General features: G+C 40.4%; 1 protein-coding gene across 1 annotated transcript; it reads right to left on the bottom strand.

Moving 5' to 3' along the window:
- Positions 1-37: 37 nt before the first annotated feature.
- On the bottom strand, positions 38-881 carry LOC135472328 (uncharacterized). Its single transcript, XM_064751789.1, has 2 exons — positions 311-881; positions 38-266 (listed from the first exon to the last, which is right to left on the bottom strand). Exons 1-2 carry the CDS (start codon positions 879-881, stop codon positions 46-48), a joined length of 792 nt encoding a protein of 263 aa, XP_064607859.1. The 3' UTR covers positions 38-45.
- Positions 882-21,112: the final 20,231 nt, after the last annotated feature.

Below are 21,112 nucleotides of genomic sequence, written 5' to 3'. Positions count from 1 at the left end.
GATGTGACATGGTTGATTTATCCAGGTCTGACATGGTTGATTAATTCAGGTCTGACATGGCTGATTTATGTAGGTCTGACATGGCTGATCTGACATGGCTGATTCATCCAGGTCTGACCTGGCTGATTCATCCAGATCTGACATGACTGATTTATCCAGGCCTGAAATGGCTGATTCATCCAGGTCTGACATGACTGATTTAACCAGATCTGACATGGCTGATTCAACCATATCTGACATGGCTGATTCATCCAGGTCTGACATGACTGATTTAACCATATCTGACATGGCTGATTCATCCAGGTCTGACATGACTGATTTAACCATATGGCTGATTCATCCAGGTCTGACATGGCTGATTTAACCAGATCTGACATGGCTGATTTATCTAGGTCTGACATAGCTGATTTAACCATATCTGACATGGCTGATTCATCCAGGTCTGACATGACTGATTTAACCATATCTGACATGGCTGATTCATCCAGGTCTGACATGACTGATTTAACCATATCTGACATGGCTGATTTATCTAGGTCAGACATAGCTGATTTAACCATATCTGACATGGCTGATTCATCCAGATCTGACATGGCTGATTTAACCATATCTGACATGGCTGATTCATCCAGGTCTGACATGGCTGATTTAACCAGATCTGACATGGCTGATTTAACCATATCTGACATGGCTGATTCATGCAGATCTGACCTGGCTGATTCAACCATATCTGACATGGCTGATTCATCCAGATCTGACCTGGATGATTCAACCAGATCTGACATGGCTGATTCAACCATATCTGACATGGCTGATTCATTCAGGTCTGACATGACTGATTTAACCAGATCTGACATGGCTGATTTAACCATATCTGACATGGTTGATTCATGCAGATCTGACATGGCTGATTTAATCAGATCTCACATGGCTGATTTGTCCAGGTCTGGTGCATCCCGGTTTAGTACAAGTAGTAATTATCCAGCCAGGTTTGTACATTTGACAGATTCAGGCTAAAGTGTGAAAACCGAAACATCTAGCTGGCATGGAAGTGTCTCAGATTTTCGAAACCAGCAACATGGTAATAATTATTACAGGTACATGTATCTTTGTGCTCATTGTGGTGCGTTGGTAAATTCAGACGTAAGACAGCAAGATTGTGCTTGTAGTGTTTTTAGAGATAGATGGAGAATTATGCTACTTATGCGACTTGCATGGTAAGAGATGTACTGGTGTAGGCCTACCATTTGCAAACATGCATCTGAAACATTGATAGCATTTCAGACAAAAGCCATATGGGTCACTTGCATTGCAAAAGTTGCTGCTATACAGTACATGTACATGTAGCTAGCCTCATTTTAATACAGTAGATGAAATATAAACTCTCAGTGGATTTCAAAAACTTATGTTTAGCTTGTTTTTCTATATATTATAGGTGTAAATCTACACTGTTAATTCAATGTTATGTCTCAATGAAGAAGGCATTAGACTCCTCACACCTGTAAATTAACACAGGCAGCATTTGATGTGACTTTCTTATATGCCATGGTTTTACACACAGAGCAAAAGGGTGTTCTTTGCCCAGAATAGAGCAAATTAATGGATCTATTTTTCATGAACAGTTAGAAAAAAAACCCTGACTGAGGTAGGTGGACAGGGGGCTGCATTTCAGCAGTTACATATGACCATTTGCCAGCTGTCGCACAGTTTTCACTGCTCTGGTTTTACTCTCTGTGCTGTACGTCTTTAATTATATTATATTCTACTTGTACAAATGTATACCCATACTAACATGTGAACATGTGTACTATTTAAATATAAATGATTTACATTGTTGTAATACTTTGTGCACTCCATGTAACTTGTGTGCACAAATTGTGTATGGTAAAATTGTATGGGTACCTATTAGAACTGAGCTATCTTATGTTATCAGCCAAGGAGTGTGGCTGGATGATTTGTGTGTTAATTTTCATACACTTTGGAAGTAATCTGAAATAGTGCCAAGTACGTCAAATATATGTAATATAAATAATTCAAACTGCCATATTTGTTGTGTTTGGTAGAATTTATACTACTGTATGTAGACTTATATTTGTTTTGATTTGACATTTGCGGCAATTCTATTTCCCAGGATGTAACCTTGTTGTGAGCAACATGTGTTTGGGCAAAATTGGTAAATTGTTGTTTGTCTGTTTTGTTTTTGTTTGTGCTATACGATTATAGGTTTTGAGCATATTGTGCAGATGTCTGTTTGGATTGTCATTCCTGTGTGGCATATGTCTGTTGGGATTGTCATTCCTGGATGACATATAAATGTGTCTGTTTGGATTGTCATTTCATATGTACACATGTCTGTTTGGATTGTCATTCCTGTGTGGCACATGTCTGTTTGGATTGTCATTCCTGTGTGGCATATGTCTGTTTGGATTGTCATTCCTGTGTACATATGTCTGTTGGGATTGTCATCACCATGTGGCATATGTCTGTTTGGATTGTCATTGCCATGTGGCATATGTCTCTTTGGATTGTCATTCCTGTGTGGCATATGTCTGTTTGGATTGTCATCCTTGTGTACAAATGTCTGCGTGGATTGCCATTCCCTTGTACAGATACCTGCTAGGATTGTCATTCCTTCGTACAAATATCTGTTTGGATTGTCTTTCCTGTGTGACATATACTTGTATCTGTTTGGATTGTCTTTCCTGTGTGGCATATGTCTGTTGGGTTTGTCATTCCTATGTGGCATATATCTGTTTGGACTGTCATTCTGGTGTGGTATATGTCTGTTGGGATTGTCATTCCTGTGTGACATATACATGTGTCTATTTGGATTGTCATTCCTGTGTACATATGTCTGTTGGGATTGTCATCGCCGTGTGGCATATGTCTGTATGGATTGTCATTCTTTTATAGAAACATCTGCTTCGATTGTCATTCCGTGTGTATATATGTGTGTTTGGATTGTCATTCCTGTGTGGCATATGGCTGTTGGGTTTGTCATTCCTGTGTGCATATGTGTGTTTGGATTGTCATCCCCATGTGGCATATGTCTGTTTGGATTGTCATCACCATGTGGCACATGTCTATTTGGATTTTCATTCTTGTGTACATATGTCTGTTGGGATTGTCATCACCATGTGGCACGCCTGTTTGGATTGTCTTTCTTGTGTACAAATGTCTGCTTTTATTGTCATTCCTTTGTACAAATATCTGTTTGGATTGTCATTCCTCTGTAAAATCTGAACAGAAATGTACTTGTTCATATCGCACAGTAGCTAATGAAGGATATTTGATGTACTGTGTAGCCATATCCTAAACAGTATCCCTATTGTCTTCACTGAAAGGGCGTCTCACACTTTACATGCCAGCTATGTTATAAGTAATGTTATAACACTTTATATGCCAGCTGTGGTATAAGTGTTACTGTCACACTTTACATGATAGCTGTAGTATAAGTGTGACTGTAACACTTTACAAGCTAGCTGTGGTATAAGTGTAACTGTAACACTTCACATGCCAGCTGTGGTATAATTGTGACTGTAACATTTTACATGCTAGCTGTGGTATAAATGTGACTGTAACACTTTACAAGCTAGCTGTGGTATTAGTGTGACTAACACTTCACATGCCAGCTGTGGTACAAGTGTGGCTAACACTTCACATACCAACTGTGTTATAAGTGTGACTGTAACACTTTATATGCCAACTGTGGTATAAGTCTAACTGTAACACTTTACATGTCAGCTGTTGTATAAGTTTGACCGTAACACTTTACATACCAGCTATGTCAGCTGTGATTTAAATTTGACTGTAATACTTCACATACCAGCTATATTATAAGTGTGACTGTGCCACCATACATGCCAGCTGTGGTATAAGTGTGACTGTAACACATCACATGCCAGCTGTGGTATTAGTGTGACTGTAACACATCACATGCCAGCTGTGGTATAAGTGTGACTGTAACACATCAAATGCCAGTAAAATGTTCAACTGAAGTGTTGTTTCAGAAATGTACATCTCGTAAATTGATTGAATAATCACAGCATTTGATTGATAATTTTAAACAAAACAAAAATAATTTTGCGTAAAAAAGTTGGATACATGTACATGAAAGGCTAAACGTGGGAATCAAATAAAATATGCATGCATATGTGCAAATGCTTCCTGATGAATATCCAGTAAAGACCGCCGGCACCGTCAAATTCCAACATCTAGTACAAGAAATGACATTTAAACACTATGCGACACCTTAGAGATCAGCAAACAGTGAATAGAACTTCTCTCATCTACATGTACTTTTACATAAAGGCCCAATTGTAATTTGCCTACACCCACTACTTGTTAGGCGAAACTTTGACATTGCCTTAAACCCAGATTATTTGTAATAAACAACACGTACAAGGCTTTATAGGTCATCTAACGTTTATCTAGTTACCCTGGTATATATTTTTCTGTACAGATCCGTGACTCCGTCAAATCATTGTATCTGGTGGTGGAGGCACACGATTGACGTCATATAATTCAACTACACACCTATCCGAAGGATTGCATAATGTAAGCTTCAAGAGGGATTCCGCTTGATTTGTGAGTTCACGTTACAATTACCTGTTACTAGTGCTTATCTATCTGAGACAACAAGCAGCCTGCTGGTATATCTGTGGCCACTTGAATCGTGGGCATTGTAAAACAAAAGAAATGATTCTTGAAGATTTCACTTGAGTTGTGAATCGTAAGAAATAATATAAGACTATACTTACCTAAAACTCGTACAAGTTTCTTTCACAGGGATACATGTATAGCGTATATAACATTTTGAGGAGATTTGAGTGTGAATACAAGCTAGTCGAGTATTAATCAGCCATATGGATTAGAAACACTGGAGATACTAATCTGCTGCTGGTCCTGATGCGCCTGCAAAGCTGTAGGTGCCTGCACAGCTGTAGGTGCTTGCACAGCTGTAGGTGTCTTCAGAGATGTAGATGCCTCCAGAACTGCCGGTGCCTCAGAGCTGTAGAACTGTAGGTGCCTCGGGACAGTAGGTGCCTGCAGGGCTATAGGTGCATTCAATAATGCCATGCTGAATTTACTAGGTCTGCACCACTCCGCTCTGTGCGATGTTGACTTTGCAAGGGAATTGTATTGTAACTGTGCTGAGTCGTGAAAACTTAAACAGTTTTAATAATAAACTCATTCGGTTGACCTCAGACATGGACGTGCTGTTTTCTGTTTCTTCTTTTTTTTTTATAAACAGTGTTCCTTCTAATAAACACACCATGTCCAGACGGTTGATTCATTAGATAACCAAATCTAAACATCATGTCCAGACGGTTGATTCGTTAGATAACCAAATCTAAACCGAGCATGTCCAGACGGCCGAGGCATTAGATAACCAAATCTAAACAGATCATGTCCAAACGAAGAATTCCAAGAAGATTCTGTATTAAGTACGTTAAGTCACAGCGCTATATCTTTGTCTAGCAATGGTCTCTTGTATTTAATAAGAAAAGTTTTAAATAGAACTTCATATAAAGGGCACATTTTTCAACAGTTTACCTTGACAATTTGTACCATAAGTACAAAATGAAGACATTTAATGGATAGTGATAGAATTATTATGATGGACCCAACACAGGTCTGACGTTACCGTGTTCCACATTTATTAGAATGTATCCCTTGTGCGGGGACTACCATCTGCTTCTGTGGGGCGAGGTGGTCAACGTGCCTGCGCGGTAGAATGACTAAGCAGCCTCTTATCAATACGATCGCTGTGAGAGTCCAGCTCTTGCAGGTCTATCATCGCATCTGTCAGCACGGTGACTTGTTACATGTATCGTCACGATAGTGTGTTAGATGTATCATACGATGACTTGTTAGATTTATCATCATGGTTACATGTATCATCACGGTGACATGTTTGATGTATCATCACTGTAACTTGTTACATGTATAATCTCGGTGACATGCTACATGCTATCATCAAGATGTCATGTTACATGTATGCTCACGATGACTTGTTAGATGTATCATCACGGTAACTTGTAAATGTACGTATCATCACGGTGATATCTTGCATGCATCATCACGGTGGCTTATTACAAGCATCATCACGGTGACTTGTTACCTTATCGTGACGCTAGGTTTTTCCTTAACACTATGTTGCGGGCTCCACACTGATTCCAGAATGCTATCCATCCAGAGTTGCTTCCCTTCGGTTACTTATGTTACCACTGAACAACTGATTGGTGTAAGCGCGTTTCAAGATTATGTTTCGCTTATTTCCTCAACGAACTAAATTGTAAATTGTTAGTTGTGATATGCTCCTCGAGTGAAAGATAAACGGCGTGGTAAATAAATAAATGGTATACTCTCCATGTACACGACATCAGCATGTTCTGCTTGTAGTGATTATCGGCTACCATCACAGCTCTAAATTGTCTTTAACACCTGTTAACACATTAAAGTAATCATTTAGAATGATGGCGTCACAGCTATAAATTTCTCCGTGTTCAGGTTTTCTTTATTTGCAGTCGTCTTGACCTCCTACAATGCCTTGTACGTGTGTTGATTAGATTTGTCATTGTGCACGGAAAACAAACCCCAGCTTATTCTGATAACCGCAAAGATCATCACAAACAACGTGTGTAGGAGTCGGGGTTTTAAAACGACAACTTGACATATGACAGAGACAAAGTTTACGGAGCTGATGTAGCCTGTAAAGGTGTTTTAACATCAGATCTTTGTACGTTAACTTCTGTTCCCGTGGCATTCCTTCGATCAGATCTGTAGGCGGACATGTGTGGCGAATAACTATTAACCGGTAATAAATCTATCACTTGTCCGCTCTTCTCGCCCCATCTTATTTGCTCAAGACGATAGGGGAATTTTAAAAATCTTATGCGAAATGGGTCAGGGGTGAGACGAAGTAGTAATCTATTAGAAGGTCTATTCCACTTTTCAGATAACAATTCCCCCTGTGGATTTATCCTGGACGTAATTAAAATTGTCACTTAGCCCTAATGTCATTATCGCGAGTCAAAGTGGAGTAAGTGTTTTTCCGGCCCCTTACCCAGCCACCTTTGCATAGCTCTATGAATGCTTTACTTAAAAGATACGGTCATCAAAATTCTCTTAGCTTCCTGATTTCAACTGCACAAAGATGCCTAGACAAGTCCTTTCCCCGAATTCAATTACGCAATGTTGTAAAAAAAAATGTTTTCCCCGGCTTTAACCATTGAATGATGAGTAGACAAACCCTTGTTCCGCCTGTAACCACGCGATGATGCGTAGACGAACTCTTTTTTCCCGACGTAAACCATATGATGATGCCTAGACAAACTCTTTTTCCGCCTGTAACTAACCGGTGATGCCTGGACAAACCCTTTTCCCGACGTTAACCATGGAATGGTGACTAAAACCCGTGTCCCCACTATAACCACGTGAAGAAGCCTAGACAAACCCTTTTCCCGACGCTACCCGTGTGATGATGCATAGACAAACCCGTTTCCCGACTATAATAACGCGATGACGCCGAGACAAATCAATTTCCCGATTATAACCACGCGATGATGCCTAGACAAATCCGTTTCTGAACTTTAACCACACAATGATGTATAGACAATCCCTACTATACTAATAGTTTCCCTACTATAACCACGCTATGATACTTAAACAAATGGATCAAACTTGCAATCGTGATATTCGCTAGATATGTTCCACGAGAATTGTTTTTCACGAGGCCAGATAACTTACATGTCCAATAAATTTGCCATACAAGTTATAACTTTGTAGTACATCAAACACTCTATTAAGTGAATTAGCTAAACCTTTGACACATTAACTAGGTTTTTTTTACAAGCATTTGCCGGAAGGGCTGTCTCCGAGTACATTTCCTGTTTTGCAGCCGCCGCTTTTATCAACCCCTTGAGTTCAAACGACCAGTAAAACTACTGGTGTGGTAATTGGGAGCTTGGGGATGCATATAAATGGCCCATTTCGTGGGTCCTGCAGGTGACTTGACTTGGAGGTCCGCGCATAAGTATCCCCAAGTTCGCACTCATCAATTTCACCCTACCTGTAACAATGCTCACACTATTTGACATTTTGCTCTCACGAAATTCAGTGTCTAATTTTTCGTAGTAGGTGAGGAGAGAGAGATGGACCTAATCTTGAAGAGCCCCTGGCATTCCGGTGATGTGAACAAATATTATTCATATGAATTTGTGGACAAATACGAATGGTTTATGTGACACAATAGACATGTTCTAGAAATGTAAGTATTGTGTAAGTATTAAGATCTGAATCCAAACGTGTATCGACGGGAATCCTATGTTCTATATACTTAATTGGGCGGCAGTGGCTGGTAAAAGCCATGTGAAAGATTTTCTCTAAAACAGTTGTACTGGTTATAGATTAACTTTTAATCAAAACATTTGTTAGTCTACGCAAAGTTGAACCGCATTGCAGAGAGATCTATTGGTATACATTGTTTAATCCAAATCCTGATCTCCTGGAGATGCAGATACGGCGACAAAATTGAGACGACAGGCCAAAACATAACAATTTGATATTTTTTCCATATCGGTGAAAGTCTAGGAGTGCCTTTCAGTACAGCGCGCACACATTTAACATTCAGCGTATCAAGTAGCGGTATATAATATTGACTCAACCTACATATTAGTATATATCAATCCGGCGTTGCCTCGATCACAGCCAGCTTTGACAACATGTCGAGGTGACATTCTAACAAAATATTGCATGGTGTCTTTAACTAAACAACACTCTGGATTATTTTTATCTCGCTGGATCTATACATAGGCTAACTGTTACAGTTATGTAACATTAACTAATAAGAGCATAGAGAAAAACGAACGAGAATTACGGGCTTTGTGATATCTCAAGTGCAACTTAGTATTTCTGGTAAACTACACACTGTTGTGAAATTTTAACGGACGTGCTGCAGTTTGTAAGGCGAATCTGCACAGTGTTACAAACTGTTACAGAAGCGTTAACGCGGGATACTTTAGGTATCGCCTTTTGAATAAAGATATACTTGGTCGTGAAAAGTTAAAAATAATGCGATACAAGCCCAGCTTTTTGATGCTTTATTTTTTGGTACAGCTTTACGGCTGCGTACTTTGAACTAACTTACGTACAAATGAGACCCAAGACAGAAAGAAAAAAACTTTAGATTAGGGTCAGTCAAATAAGGGTTGATCACTGTGTCATCTTTGAAGGAATTTGATTTCCTTTCTCTAGAAAGTTGATGTAATCTTTTATTTTGGCTGTTTTGGCTGTTTATAATTATCAACTTTTATCTTTTTTCTTGTTCGCTGATGGCACACTAAAACGAGAGAAACAAGGAGCAGATTTAGATACACGTAACGTTGGTTTATGTGCGCTAAGAGATAGATACACGCAACATTGGTTTGTGTGCGCTAAGAGATAGATACACGGAACATTGGTTTGTGTGCGCTAAGAGATAGATACACGCAACATTGGTTTGTGTGCGCTAAGAGACAGATACACGTAACATGGGTTTGTGTGCGCTAAGAGATAGATACACGTAACACTTGCTTGGGTGCCCCAAGAAAGAGCCACATGTAACATTGGATTGTGTGCCCTAAGAGAGAGCTACATGTAACACTGGCTTGTGTGCCCTAAGAGAGAGCTACATATAAAATTGGCTTGTGTGCCCTAAGAGAGAGATACACGTAATATTTGCTTTTGTGCTCTAAGAGAGAAATATACATACTATTGTTTTGTGTGCCCTAAGAAAGAGATACACGTAACATTGGCATGTGTGCCCTAAGAGAGAGAGACATGTAACCTTGGCTTGGGGTTCACTAAGAGAGAGCCAGATGTAACATTGGCTTGGGTGATCTAAGAGAGAGCTACATTTAATACTCCATTGTGTGCCTCAAAAGAGAGACACACGCTTGTGTGCCCTGAGAGAGAAACACACGTAACATTGGCTTGTGTGCCCTAAGAGAGAGATACACGTAACATTGGCTTGTGTGCCCTAAAAGACAGATATACGTAACATTTGCTTGGGTGGTCTAAAGAGAGGTACATTTAATACTGGATTGTGTGCCTAAAGAGAGAGATACATGTAACATTGGCTTTTGTACCCTAAGCGAGAGCTACTAAGAATTTAGCCAATGTGTCGTGAATTGACAAAGCGGGGACTGGTTACCTTGTACGAGTCATCTCTAAGCCTGAAGAATTCTCTTGGTTTATATCTAGTCACAGACTGTCTCATCTAAAGCTCACACGTCCCTTTTCACGGCCACTAACAATTTAGCCAATCTGCCGTGAACTGACAAAGCATTGTAGCATATTTGCTTCCTCCCTTTCAGATGGCCAATCTTGTTATACGCCCTAGACGCTCTTCATAGAAAGAAAAGTCAGTGGGGCCATAGACTAGGAGGCGGTTGATAGTGACATGTGAGTTTACGTAGCTAAAGCCAAATCCGCCGCTGATATTGGAGAGTGTTGACCGTGTTAACGAAAGGCACACAATCTGGGAACAAAGTGTCTTTTTCAGGTGCTCGTGTAGTCGACCATTCGTGTTTGCTTAAAAAGAAAGTATACGTTGGCTGTGTAAGGTCGTAGCCCTGCGAGTCCGAGCCGGCTGAATGGTTCAGCCCCCGAATTATTCCTGTATTTATGTAAGGACATAATACTGCTCTGAGAAGACGAGTCCGCCTTCTACTTGACAGGAAGCTGAGCTTGCACGAACCTGCCTGACCTCAGATTACCAGCGTCAAGCGACACCTGGATATAAAAATGTTAGTGCCTGCTAATTTCTTGACTTACTGTAATTAACGGCATTTGAAACTGGCTAGGGCAAAGCTTGGAATGGCAACAAGCTGGTCATTGTTGCCATGGAGAATTTTGTCATTTTGAGTCATTGCCTCATTACACGGTCGTTATAAAGGCTGCCGTGGACTGACAAAGTCAGTCATGTAGTCCTGTCAGGTTTAACACTACCTCATACGTAGCTGGCAAGGGCTTGCAGAGCATGTCCTAACACGTCTAGAAATCTTAATACAGCTGTTTCTCTAGTAGGACTGAATACATGCGCCATGGTGCAGTGAAGATCATTATTCCTTATTGTGTTTGAAGCAGTGTGTCTTTTATGAGATTTGCTGTTAATTTATGGTTCCAAAACGCTCTAAACGTTACATAATTTCAAAGCGATATATTTTAGGTGTAATTCGCGAATGTGTTTGCACAAATTTTATGAAATGAACGTGGATTAAGACACCATTTTATCCGTTTAAAAAACCTTGTTTGACTGGCAAGTGTATGTGATAATTGCCGCAGTAGTAATATTTAACACGTTTCTTGATGACTAAGATAGTACATGTACCAAACAGTTCAACACTGTATCAATAGGAGGCGTATAGTCCACCGAAAAGGACCTGATATGTGCTCCAACTGTAATTGCGGCGAATGAAAGCTTCACGCAGGGATAATTCCAATCAGGGTCCTACCTAGCATTTATAATTAGCAAAGAAACTATTCGTTTACAACACTTTTGCAACATTATATTCATTTATTCGTGGAAGTCCTCAATGTTCTGATTTGGATAAATGTTTACCGTTAATTGTATTTTATACGCACGTGGCACCATTTTAGTACCATATGACTTTTTCAAATTAAACTTGCCTCTCGTGTTTTGTGCTTTCAAGTAGGTGTTGAGCAAATGGGTTGTTCATGGATTAATCTCATGTTGAGCACATGGGATGTTCATGGATTAAGCTCATGTTGAGCACATGGGATGTTCATGGATTAAGCTCATGTTGAGCACATGGGATGTTCATGGATTTAAACTCATGTTGAGCACATGAAATGTTCATGGATTAATCTCATGTTGAGCACATGGGATGTTCATGGATTAATCTCATGTTGAGCACATGGGATGTTCATGGATTAAGCTCATGTTGAGCACATGAAATGTTCATGGATTAAGCTCATGTTGAGCACATGGGATGTTCATGGATTAAGCTCATGTTGAGCACATGAAATGTTCATGGATTAAGCTCATGTTGAGCACATGGGATGTTCATGGATTGAGCTCATGTTGAGCACATGGGATGTTCATGGATTAAGCTCATGTTGAGCACATGGGATGTTCATGGATTAAGCTCATGTTGAGCACATGGGATGTTCATGGATTAAGCTCATGTTGAGCACATGGGATGTTCATGGATTAATCTCATGTTGAGCACATGAGATGTTCATGGATTAAGCTCATGTTGAGCACATGGGACGTTCATGGATTAAGCTCATGTTAAAAACATGGGACGTTCATGGATTAAGCTCATTTTACTAACAGGGCGGTGAATTGTACATTTCTGCGGCTTTCTCTTTTTAAAAAGATCACAGTTTATGATCACGTAGAGAATTAAACAATTTAAATGAAATGTTTTGCAAACGGAAAGCCAAAAGTAAAAGAACTATGAACAGACTTTTTGATATACAGTATTTACAGCAGCAAGTTTTGAAATAAAGCCGAATATGGGCCGATAGAGGAATGAGGTTATCTGCCATACTTTTCGTGCTTGTCTTGTCTCTCCATTCCTCTGCCCTATTGTACAGATGTGTCTCGTGAGATTTTTACCTAATTATATTTTCTTTCGAGAGAATGTTTGGCCATAGTTTTGAATAGGTATTGTGTGACTGCCCTCGGAATAAATGATCCCATACTGGACGGGCGTGCCTATCATAGCATCTTAAAAAGGCCAGCACATGATGTCCTGACACTGAAGAATAAACAGAAGGAATAGCTATTGGATAGCCAAGCTCAAAGAAGCTCCTTCTATGAGGCCATATGGTCGTGTATACAAAGTGTTAAATATCGCCAGTAAGTATTTTCTTGACTCTGTAAGCCATGGCTGAGATGAGGAGGGGGTGGGGCCAGCGATAACTGTGAGGCGTGCTGCCACACCTCCATGACACTACACAATCAACACTCTCTAACACATATCAACACTTGAACCATTCAACAGAAAAAAAAGTACGCTCCAAAGCTGACTAAACAAAGTGTTCAGCCATAGAGCATTGTGGTGACGTTTCATACAGCGTTAGGCGATAGAGAAAACCCCATATTATACCAATATTCAGTGTAAACAAGATAGACAACTCTTTTTTTGGTACACATTCTTTATGTATGCTATGCATGTCAAAATTACATTTATTTGGCTACTGTCTTGAAATATGTACAGAATATTAACTAAAGTAGCAAAGTCAAAAGGCCATTCGTGGCTCGTTGGTGTAGCCCTCTGTTACACACTCACATATTATCTCCATTATAGTGATTGCAGTAAGGCTGTCACAGGTGAGCATTATATACATGTACAAGGTGATTGCTGTAAGCCTGTTCGAGCTGAGCATTATACACAAGGTGATTGCGGTAAGGCTGTCACAGGTGAACATTATATACATGTACAAGGTGATTGCAGTAAGGCTGTCAGAGGTGAGGAATATATACAAGGTGATTGCAGTATGCTTGTCATAGCTGAACATTATATACAAGGTGATTGCAGTAAGCCTGTTCGAGCTGAGCATTATACACAAGGTGATTGTAGTAAGGCTTTCACAGGTGAACATTATATACATGTACAAGGTGATTGCTGTAAGCCTGTTCGAGCTGAGCATTATACACAAGGTGATTGCAGTAAGGCTTTCACAGGTGAACATTATATACATGTACAAGGTGATTGCAGTAAGCCTGTTCGAGCTGAGCATTATACACAAGGTGATTGCAGTAAGGCTGTCACAGGTGAACATTATATACATGTACAAGGTGATTGCTGTAAGCCTGTTCGAGCTGAGCATTATACACAAGGTGATTGCAGTAAGGCTTTCACAGGTGAACATTATATACATGTACAAGGTGAATGCAGTAAGCCTGCTCGAGCTGAGCATTATACACAAGGTGATTGCAGTAAGGCTGTCACAGGTGAACATTACATACATGTACAAGGTGATTGCTGTAAGCCTGTTCGAGCTGAGCATTATACACAAGGTGATTGCGGTAAGGCTGTCACAGGTGAGCATTATATACAAGGTGATTGCAGTAAGGCTGTCAGAGGTGAGGAATATATACAAGGTGATTGCAGTATGCTTGTCATAGCTGAACATTATATACAAGGTGATTGCAGTAAGCCTGTTCGAGCTGAGCATTATACACAAGGTGATTGTAGTAAGGCTGTCACAGGCGAGCATTATATACATGTACAAGGTGATTGCAGTAAGCCTGTTCGAGCTGAGCATTATACACAAGGTGATTGCGGTAAGGCTGTCACAGGTGAGCATTATATACAAGGTGATTGCAGTAAGGCTGTCAGAGGTGAGGAATATATACAAGGTGATTGCAGTACGCCTGTCATAGCTGAACATTATATACAAGGTGATTGCAGTATGCTTGTTAGAGCTGAACATTATATACAAGGTGATTGCAGTATTGCTGTCATAGCTGAACATTATATACAAGGTGATTGCAGTGTGCTTGTCAGAGGTGAGCATTATATACAAGGTGATTGCAGTATTGCTGTCATAGCTGAACATTATACACAAGGTGATTGCAGTATGCTTGTCAGAGGTGAGCATTATATACAAGGTGATTGCAGTATTGCTGTCATAGCTGAACATTATACACAAGGTGATTGCAGTATGCTTGTCAGAGGTGAGCATTATATACAAGGTGATTGCAGTATGCTTGTCAGAGGTGAACATTGTATACAAGGTGATTGCAGTATGCTTGTCAGAGGTGAGCATTATATACAAGGTGATTGCAGTATGGCTGTCACATGTGAGCATTATATAAAAGGGGATTGCAGAATGCCTGTCAGAGATGAGCATCATATACACTGTGCTTGCAGTATGCTTGTCAAAGGTCAGCATTATATACAGGGCAGTTGCAGTATGTCAGTTATAGGCCACCAATATATCCAAAGTGATTCCAGTATGCCTGTCAGTGATCACCACTATATACGATGATTGGAGGGCGCCTGGCAGAGGTAAAGATTATATACAAGGTCATTGCAGTATGCCTGTCAGAGGTCAGCATTATATACAAGGTGATTGCAAAATGCCTGTCACAGATCATTTTTATATTCAAGGTTATTTGCAGTATGTCTATTAGAGGTCACATTACATACAAGGTGATTTGCCATTAAAGGGTTACCATTATACACAAGGTAATTTCAGTATTCCAGTCAAGAGATCGCCTTTTTATACAAGGTAATTTGCAGCGTTTCAGTCAAAGGTCACCATTATGTACAAGGTGATTTCAGTATTCCACTCAGAGGTCACCATTTTGTTAAAGGTCATTGCAGTATTCAAATCAGAGGTCGTTGGTATAAAGAAGACAATTTCAGTATGCCGGTTATACGTCAGCAATATATACAAGGTGATTACAGTATGCCTGTCAGACGTCACCATTATATACAAGGCGATTGTAGTATGGCTCTCAGAGAGATGACCTTTTACACAAGGTGATTGCAGTGGCCCAAACAATGGTCACCATTATATACAAGGTGATTAAAGTATGGCTATCGGAAGTAACCATTATATACAAGGTGATTGCACTGTGGCTTTAGGAGGTAACTATTATATATACGGTGATTACAGTATGGCGTCACCATTATATAAAAGGTGATTGTGGTATAGCTGTCGGAGGTAACCGTTATATACAAGGTGATTACAGTATGGCTGTCGGAAGTAACCATTATATACACTGTGATTGCAGTATGCCTGTCAGGTGTCACCATTACATAAAGGGTGATTGCAGTATGGCTGTTGGAGTTAACCATTATATACAAGGTGATTACAGTATGACTGTCGGAGGTAACCATTATATACAAGGTGATTTACCCTGTGGCTGTCGGAGGCAACCATTATATAAAGGTGATTGCAGTATGGCTGTCGGAGGTAACCTTTATATACAAGGTGATTTACCCTGTGGCTGTCTGAGGCAACCATTATATAAAGGTAATTTCAGTATGGCTACCAAAGGTCATCATTATATACAAGGTGATTTACCCGCGGCTGTCGGAGGCAACCATTATATACAAGGTGATTACAGTATGGCTGTCGGAGGTAACCATTATATACAAGGTGGTTACAGTATGCCTGTCAGACGTCACCATTACAGTATGCCTTACAGTATGCCTGCCAAACGTCACCATTATATACAAGGTGATAACACTATGGCTGTCGAAGGTAACCATTATATACAAGGTGATTACAGTATGCTAGCCACATGTCATAATTTTATGCAAGGTGATTTCAGTATGGCTACTAAAGGTCACCATTATATACAAGGTGATTACCGTATGGCTGTCGGAGGTCACCATTATATACAAGGTGATTACCGTATGGCTGTCGGAGGTCGCCAATATATGAAAGGTGATTACAGTATGGCTGTCAGACGTCACCGTTATATACAAGGTGATTACAGTATGGCTGTCAGACGTCACCATTATATACAAGGTGATTACAGTATAGCTGTCGGAGGTAACCGTTATATACAAGGTGATTATTACAGTATGGCTGTCGGAGGTAACCATTATATACAAGGTGATTTGCCCTGAGGCTGTCGGAGGTAACCATTATGTACTAGGCGATTACAGTATGCCTGTCAGACATCACCATTATGTACAAGGTGATTGTAGTATGCCTGTCAAACGTCACCATTATGTACAAGGTGATGACACTATGGCCGTCGGAAGTAACCATTGTATACAAGGTGATTGCAGTATGCTAGCCACAGGTCATAATTTTATGCAAGGTGATTTCAGTATGGCTACCAAAGGTCACCATTATATACAAGGTGATTACAGTATGGCTGTCGGAGGTCACCAATATATAAAAGGTGATTACAGTATGGCTGTCAGACGTCATCATTATATACAAGGTGATTACAGTATGCTTGTCAGACGTCACCATTATATACCTTTTTTCACGAGGTAATTGCAGAGTTCCAATCAATGGTCACAATTTTATATAAGGTCATTGCACTATTCGAGTTAGAGGTCAGCGTTATAAACAAGGTCATTGCAGTATGCTAGCCACAGGTCTTAATTTTATGCAAGGTGATTTCAGTATGGCTACCAAAGGTCACCATTATATACAAGGTGATTGCAGTGTGCCAGGCAGAGATCACCTTTTTATACCAGGACCGGACCCGCTAGCACAGTTGGTAGAGCGTCCGCTTCGGGAGCGGTAGATCCAAGGTCAATCCTGGGTCGAGTCACACATAAGACTGAAAGAGGAAGTTGCAGCTTCTTCGTTTGGCGCTCAGGATGAAGGGGATCAGAGGTCACTATGATATGCAGGATGATTACAGTATGCCTATGGTCTACGTGAAGTCACCATTATATACAAGTGATCTTAATATGCCTACCGGGGGGGGGGGGGGGGGGGGGCTCAGTTGGTTAGCGCGCTAGCACAGCGTAATGACCCAGGAGTTTCTCACCAATGCGGTCGCCGTGAGTTCAGGTCCAGCTCATGCTGGCTCCCTCTCCGGTCGTAAGTGGGAAGGTCTGCAGCAACAGGATGGTCGTGGGTTTCCCCCGGACTCTAGCCGGTCTCCTCCCACCATAATGCTGGCCGAATATAAATGAAATATTCTTGAGTACGGCGTAAAACACCATTCAAATAAATAAATAAAGAGTATGCCTACCAAGTGTCATCATTGTATACAAAGTGTTTGCAGTATGTCGGTCAGATGTATATACAGCGTCAGCAGTATACCTGTCACAAGCTAATTTTTATACCAGGTGATTTCAGTATGCCTATCAGTGGTCACCATTATATACAAGGGGATTTCAGTATGCCTACCAGGGGTCACCATTATATACCAGGTGATTTCAGTATGCCTACCAGTGGTCACCATTATATACAAGGGGATTTCAGTATGCCTACCAGTGGTCACCATTATATACAAGGGGATTTCAGTATGCCTACCAGTGGTCACCATTATATACAAGGGGATTTCAGTATGCCTACCACTGGTCACCATTATATACAAGGGGATTTCAGTATGCCTACCAGTGGTCACCATTATATACAAGGGGATTTCAGTATGCCTACCAGTGGTCACCATTATATACAAGGGGATTTCAGTATGCCTACCAGTGGTCACCATTATATACAAGGGGATTTCAGTATGCCCACCAGTGGTCACCATTATATACAAGGGGATTTCAGTATGCCCACCAGTGGTCACCATTATATACAAGGGGATTTCAGTATGCCTACCAGTGGTCACCATTATATACAAGGGGATTTCAGTATGCCTACCAGTGGTCACCATTATATACAAGGGGATTTCAGTATGCCTACCAGTGGTCACCATTATGTACAAGGTGATTTCAGTATACCTACCGGTGTCATCATTATATACAAGGGGATTTCAGTATGCCTACCAGTGGTCACCATTATATACAAGGGGATTTCAGTATGCCTACCAGGGGTCACCATTATATACAAGGTGATTGCAGTATTCAGTCAAAGCTCATCACTTCATTAGAGGTCATTGCAGTATTTAAGTTAGAGGTCGCCATGGTAAACAAAGCGACGGTAGTATGCCATTCAAAGGTTACCATTATACACAAAATAAACGCAGCATGCCTGTCAAATGTCAGAATGGAATACGAGATGATTGCAGTATGACATTCAGAGATCACCACCACATGGAGGCGACTGCAGTATGCCTGTCAGACGTTAACATTATATTGTAGTGTTCCAAATACAGGGTGATTGCAGCACACCTGCCAGAGGTGAGCATTATATACAAGGTAGTAGCGGCATGTCTGTCTGAGGTGAGCATCACATACAAGGTGATTGCAAAATGACACGTAGGGGTCATCTCTTTATACAACATGATTGCCGTGTTCCAGTCAGTGGTCAACATCATATTCAAGTTAGAGGTCAAGTTATTATAAACAAAGTGATTGCTTTATGCCTATTAGAGTTCACTACTATATACAAGGTCATTGGAGTATGCCTGTCAAAGGTCACCATTGTAGTATACCTGACCGAGGTCACCATTTTATGCAAAGTGATTACAATATGCCAGTCAGAGGTCACCATTACATACATACGATGGTAGCATGTCTATCAGAGGTAACTATTGCATACAAGGTGGTTACAGTAGGGCAGTCAGAGGTCACTATTATATACAAAGCGATTAGAGTAAGCCAGAGGTCATTATATACGGAGTGATTGCAGTATCAGAATCAGATGTCACCATTATATATCTATCATGGTCACCTATCAGAGGTCACCATTGTATAAAAGGTGATTGCAATGTGCCAGTCTGTGGTCACTGTTATATACGTGGTGACTGCAGTATGTCTGTCAGAAGTAAACGTTATATACAGCTCCTGGAGAATGGTAGAATAGCCTGGAGGGAAAGCAAACCAGGGTGATAGTAAAACAACTCAGGAGAATATTATATTCAACAGGAGGAGGTTCTCCGGCCGTAAGTGGGAAGGTCTGCCAGCAGCCTGCGGATGGTCGTGGGTTTCCCCCGGGCTCTGCCCGGTTTCCACCCACCATAATTCTGGCCGCCGTCGTATAATTAAAATATTCTTGAATACGGCGTAAAACACCAAAAAAAAAAAAAATCAACAGGAGGAATACTAAAACAGTAAATGATAGTTACATAAACGGGGGCATAGTAAAACCATCCAGTAAATGAGAGTAATATAAACCGGGGAATAGTAAAACCATCCAGTAAATGATAGTAATAAAAACCGGGGAATAGTGAAATCATCCAGTAAATGATAGTAACATTATCCGGGGAATAGTGAAATCATCCGGTAAATGATAATAACATAATCCGGGGCATAGTAAAATCATCCAGTAAATGATAGTAACATAATCCGGGCAATAGTAAAATCATCCAGTAAATGATAGTAATAAAAACTGGGGAATAGTAAAATCATCCAGTAAATGATAGTAACATAATCCGGGGCATAGTAAAATCATCCAGTAAATGATAATAACATAAACCGAGGAATAGTAAAATAATCCAGTAAATGATAAAAAAAGTATAGTAAAATAATTCGTGCGATAGCAAAATAACGTGGAGAGATACCAGAGAGTACCACAAGGATAGTGATCACCTTGGTTTTTTTACGCCAGAACTGACCTCGTCCTGTTCTGTTTTGTAACGTTTGGTTGGGTTGGTGTAATTTGTAGCTCTACGGGTTAGTTTTCCCTACTGTAAGGTTTAATTCGGCTGGTGTATTATGACGCCTTATAGCTTAACTCTCTGTTTGTAAGGTTTGGTTCGGTTTGGTTAACTTGTAGCTCTACAGGTTAGCTTTCTCTGATGAAAGGTTTGCTTCGACTAGTGTAGCATGACGCCTTATATGTTAGCTTTCTGTGTTGTAATGTTTGGTTCGGTTGATGTAGCGTGTAGCCGTACAGGTTAGCTTTCTCTAATGTAAGGTTTAATTCGGCTGGTGTGTCATGACGCCTCATAGCTTAACTTTCTGTTTGTAACGTTTTGTTCGGTTTGTGTAACTTGTAGCACTACAGGTTAGCTTTCGATACAGGTTAGCATAGGACGATCCTATGAAAGGTACGTGTGTACCTGACAGACACGGCCTTATTTAGGGCTTACGAAAACATGTGAGCTGTTATCCGTGCTGTATTAGTGCACTTTGGTCGTGGTACTATGGTGCTCTGTATCAATCAAATGGAAGACCAGTGTGAAGCCGAGCAAAAAGGCAAACATGCCTGTTCGGAAAATGATCACTGGCGGCAAGATTCCACTTTCTGCTTGCGGCAATGAATGAGCCCTTCAAGTAATCTGGATTACTCAGTTGTGTTGTGTTGATAACAATCGGAAAACAAAATTTTGGGTGCTAGTCCGAGGAATGAAGATGTGATGATACATACAGCGTAAACAGCGCGTCCATCTACAGCTAATATCATAAAATCTGATCATTATTGCTTTGTTCTTATTGGCAAAATACCACCATACCTTTGTGGCCACCTTTTATGACACCATTTTGTTTTACTGGAAATGATTACTTACAAAACTGAAATTCACCCCAAGAGATGATCCTGGACAGGTGGCAAACCG

Source organism: Liolophura sinensis, chromosome 8 (genome assembly GCF_032854445.1).
Source record: "Liolophura sinensis isolate JHLJ2023 chromosome 8, CUHK_Ljap_v2, whole genome shotgun sequence".
Taxonomy (NCBI): domain Eukaryota; kingdom Metazoa; phylum Mollusca; class Polyplacophora; order Chitonida; family Chitonidae; genus Liolophura; species Liolophura sinensis.
Note: the sequence above shows the minus strand (reverse complement) of the source record. Positions and strands in the feature narration are given on the sequence as shown.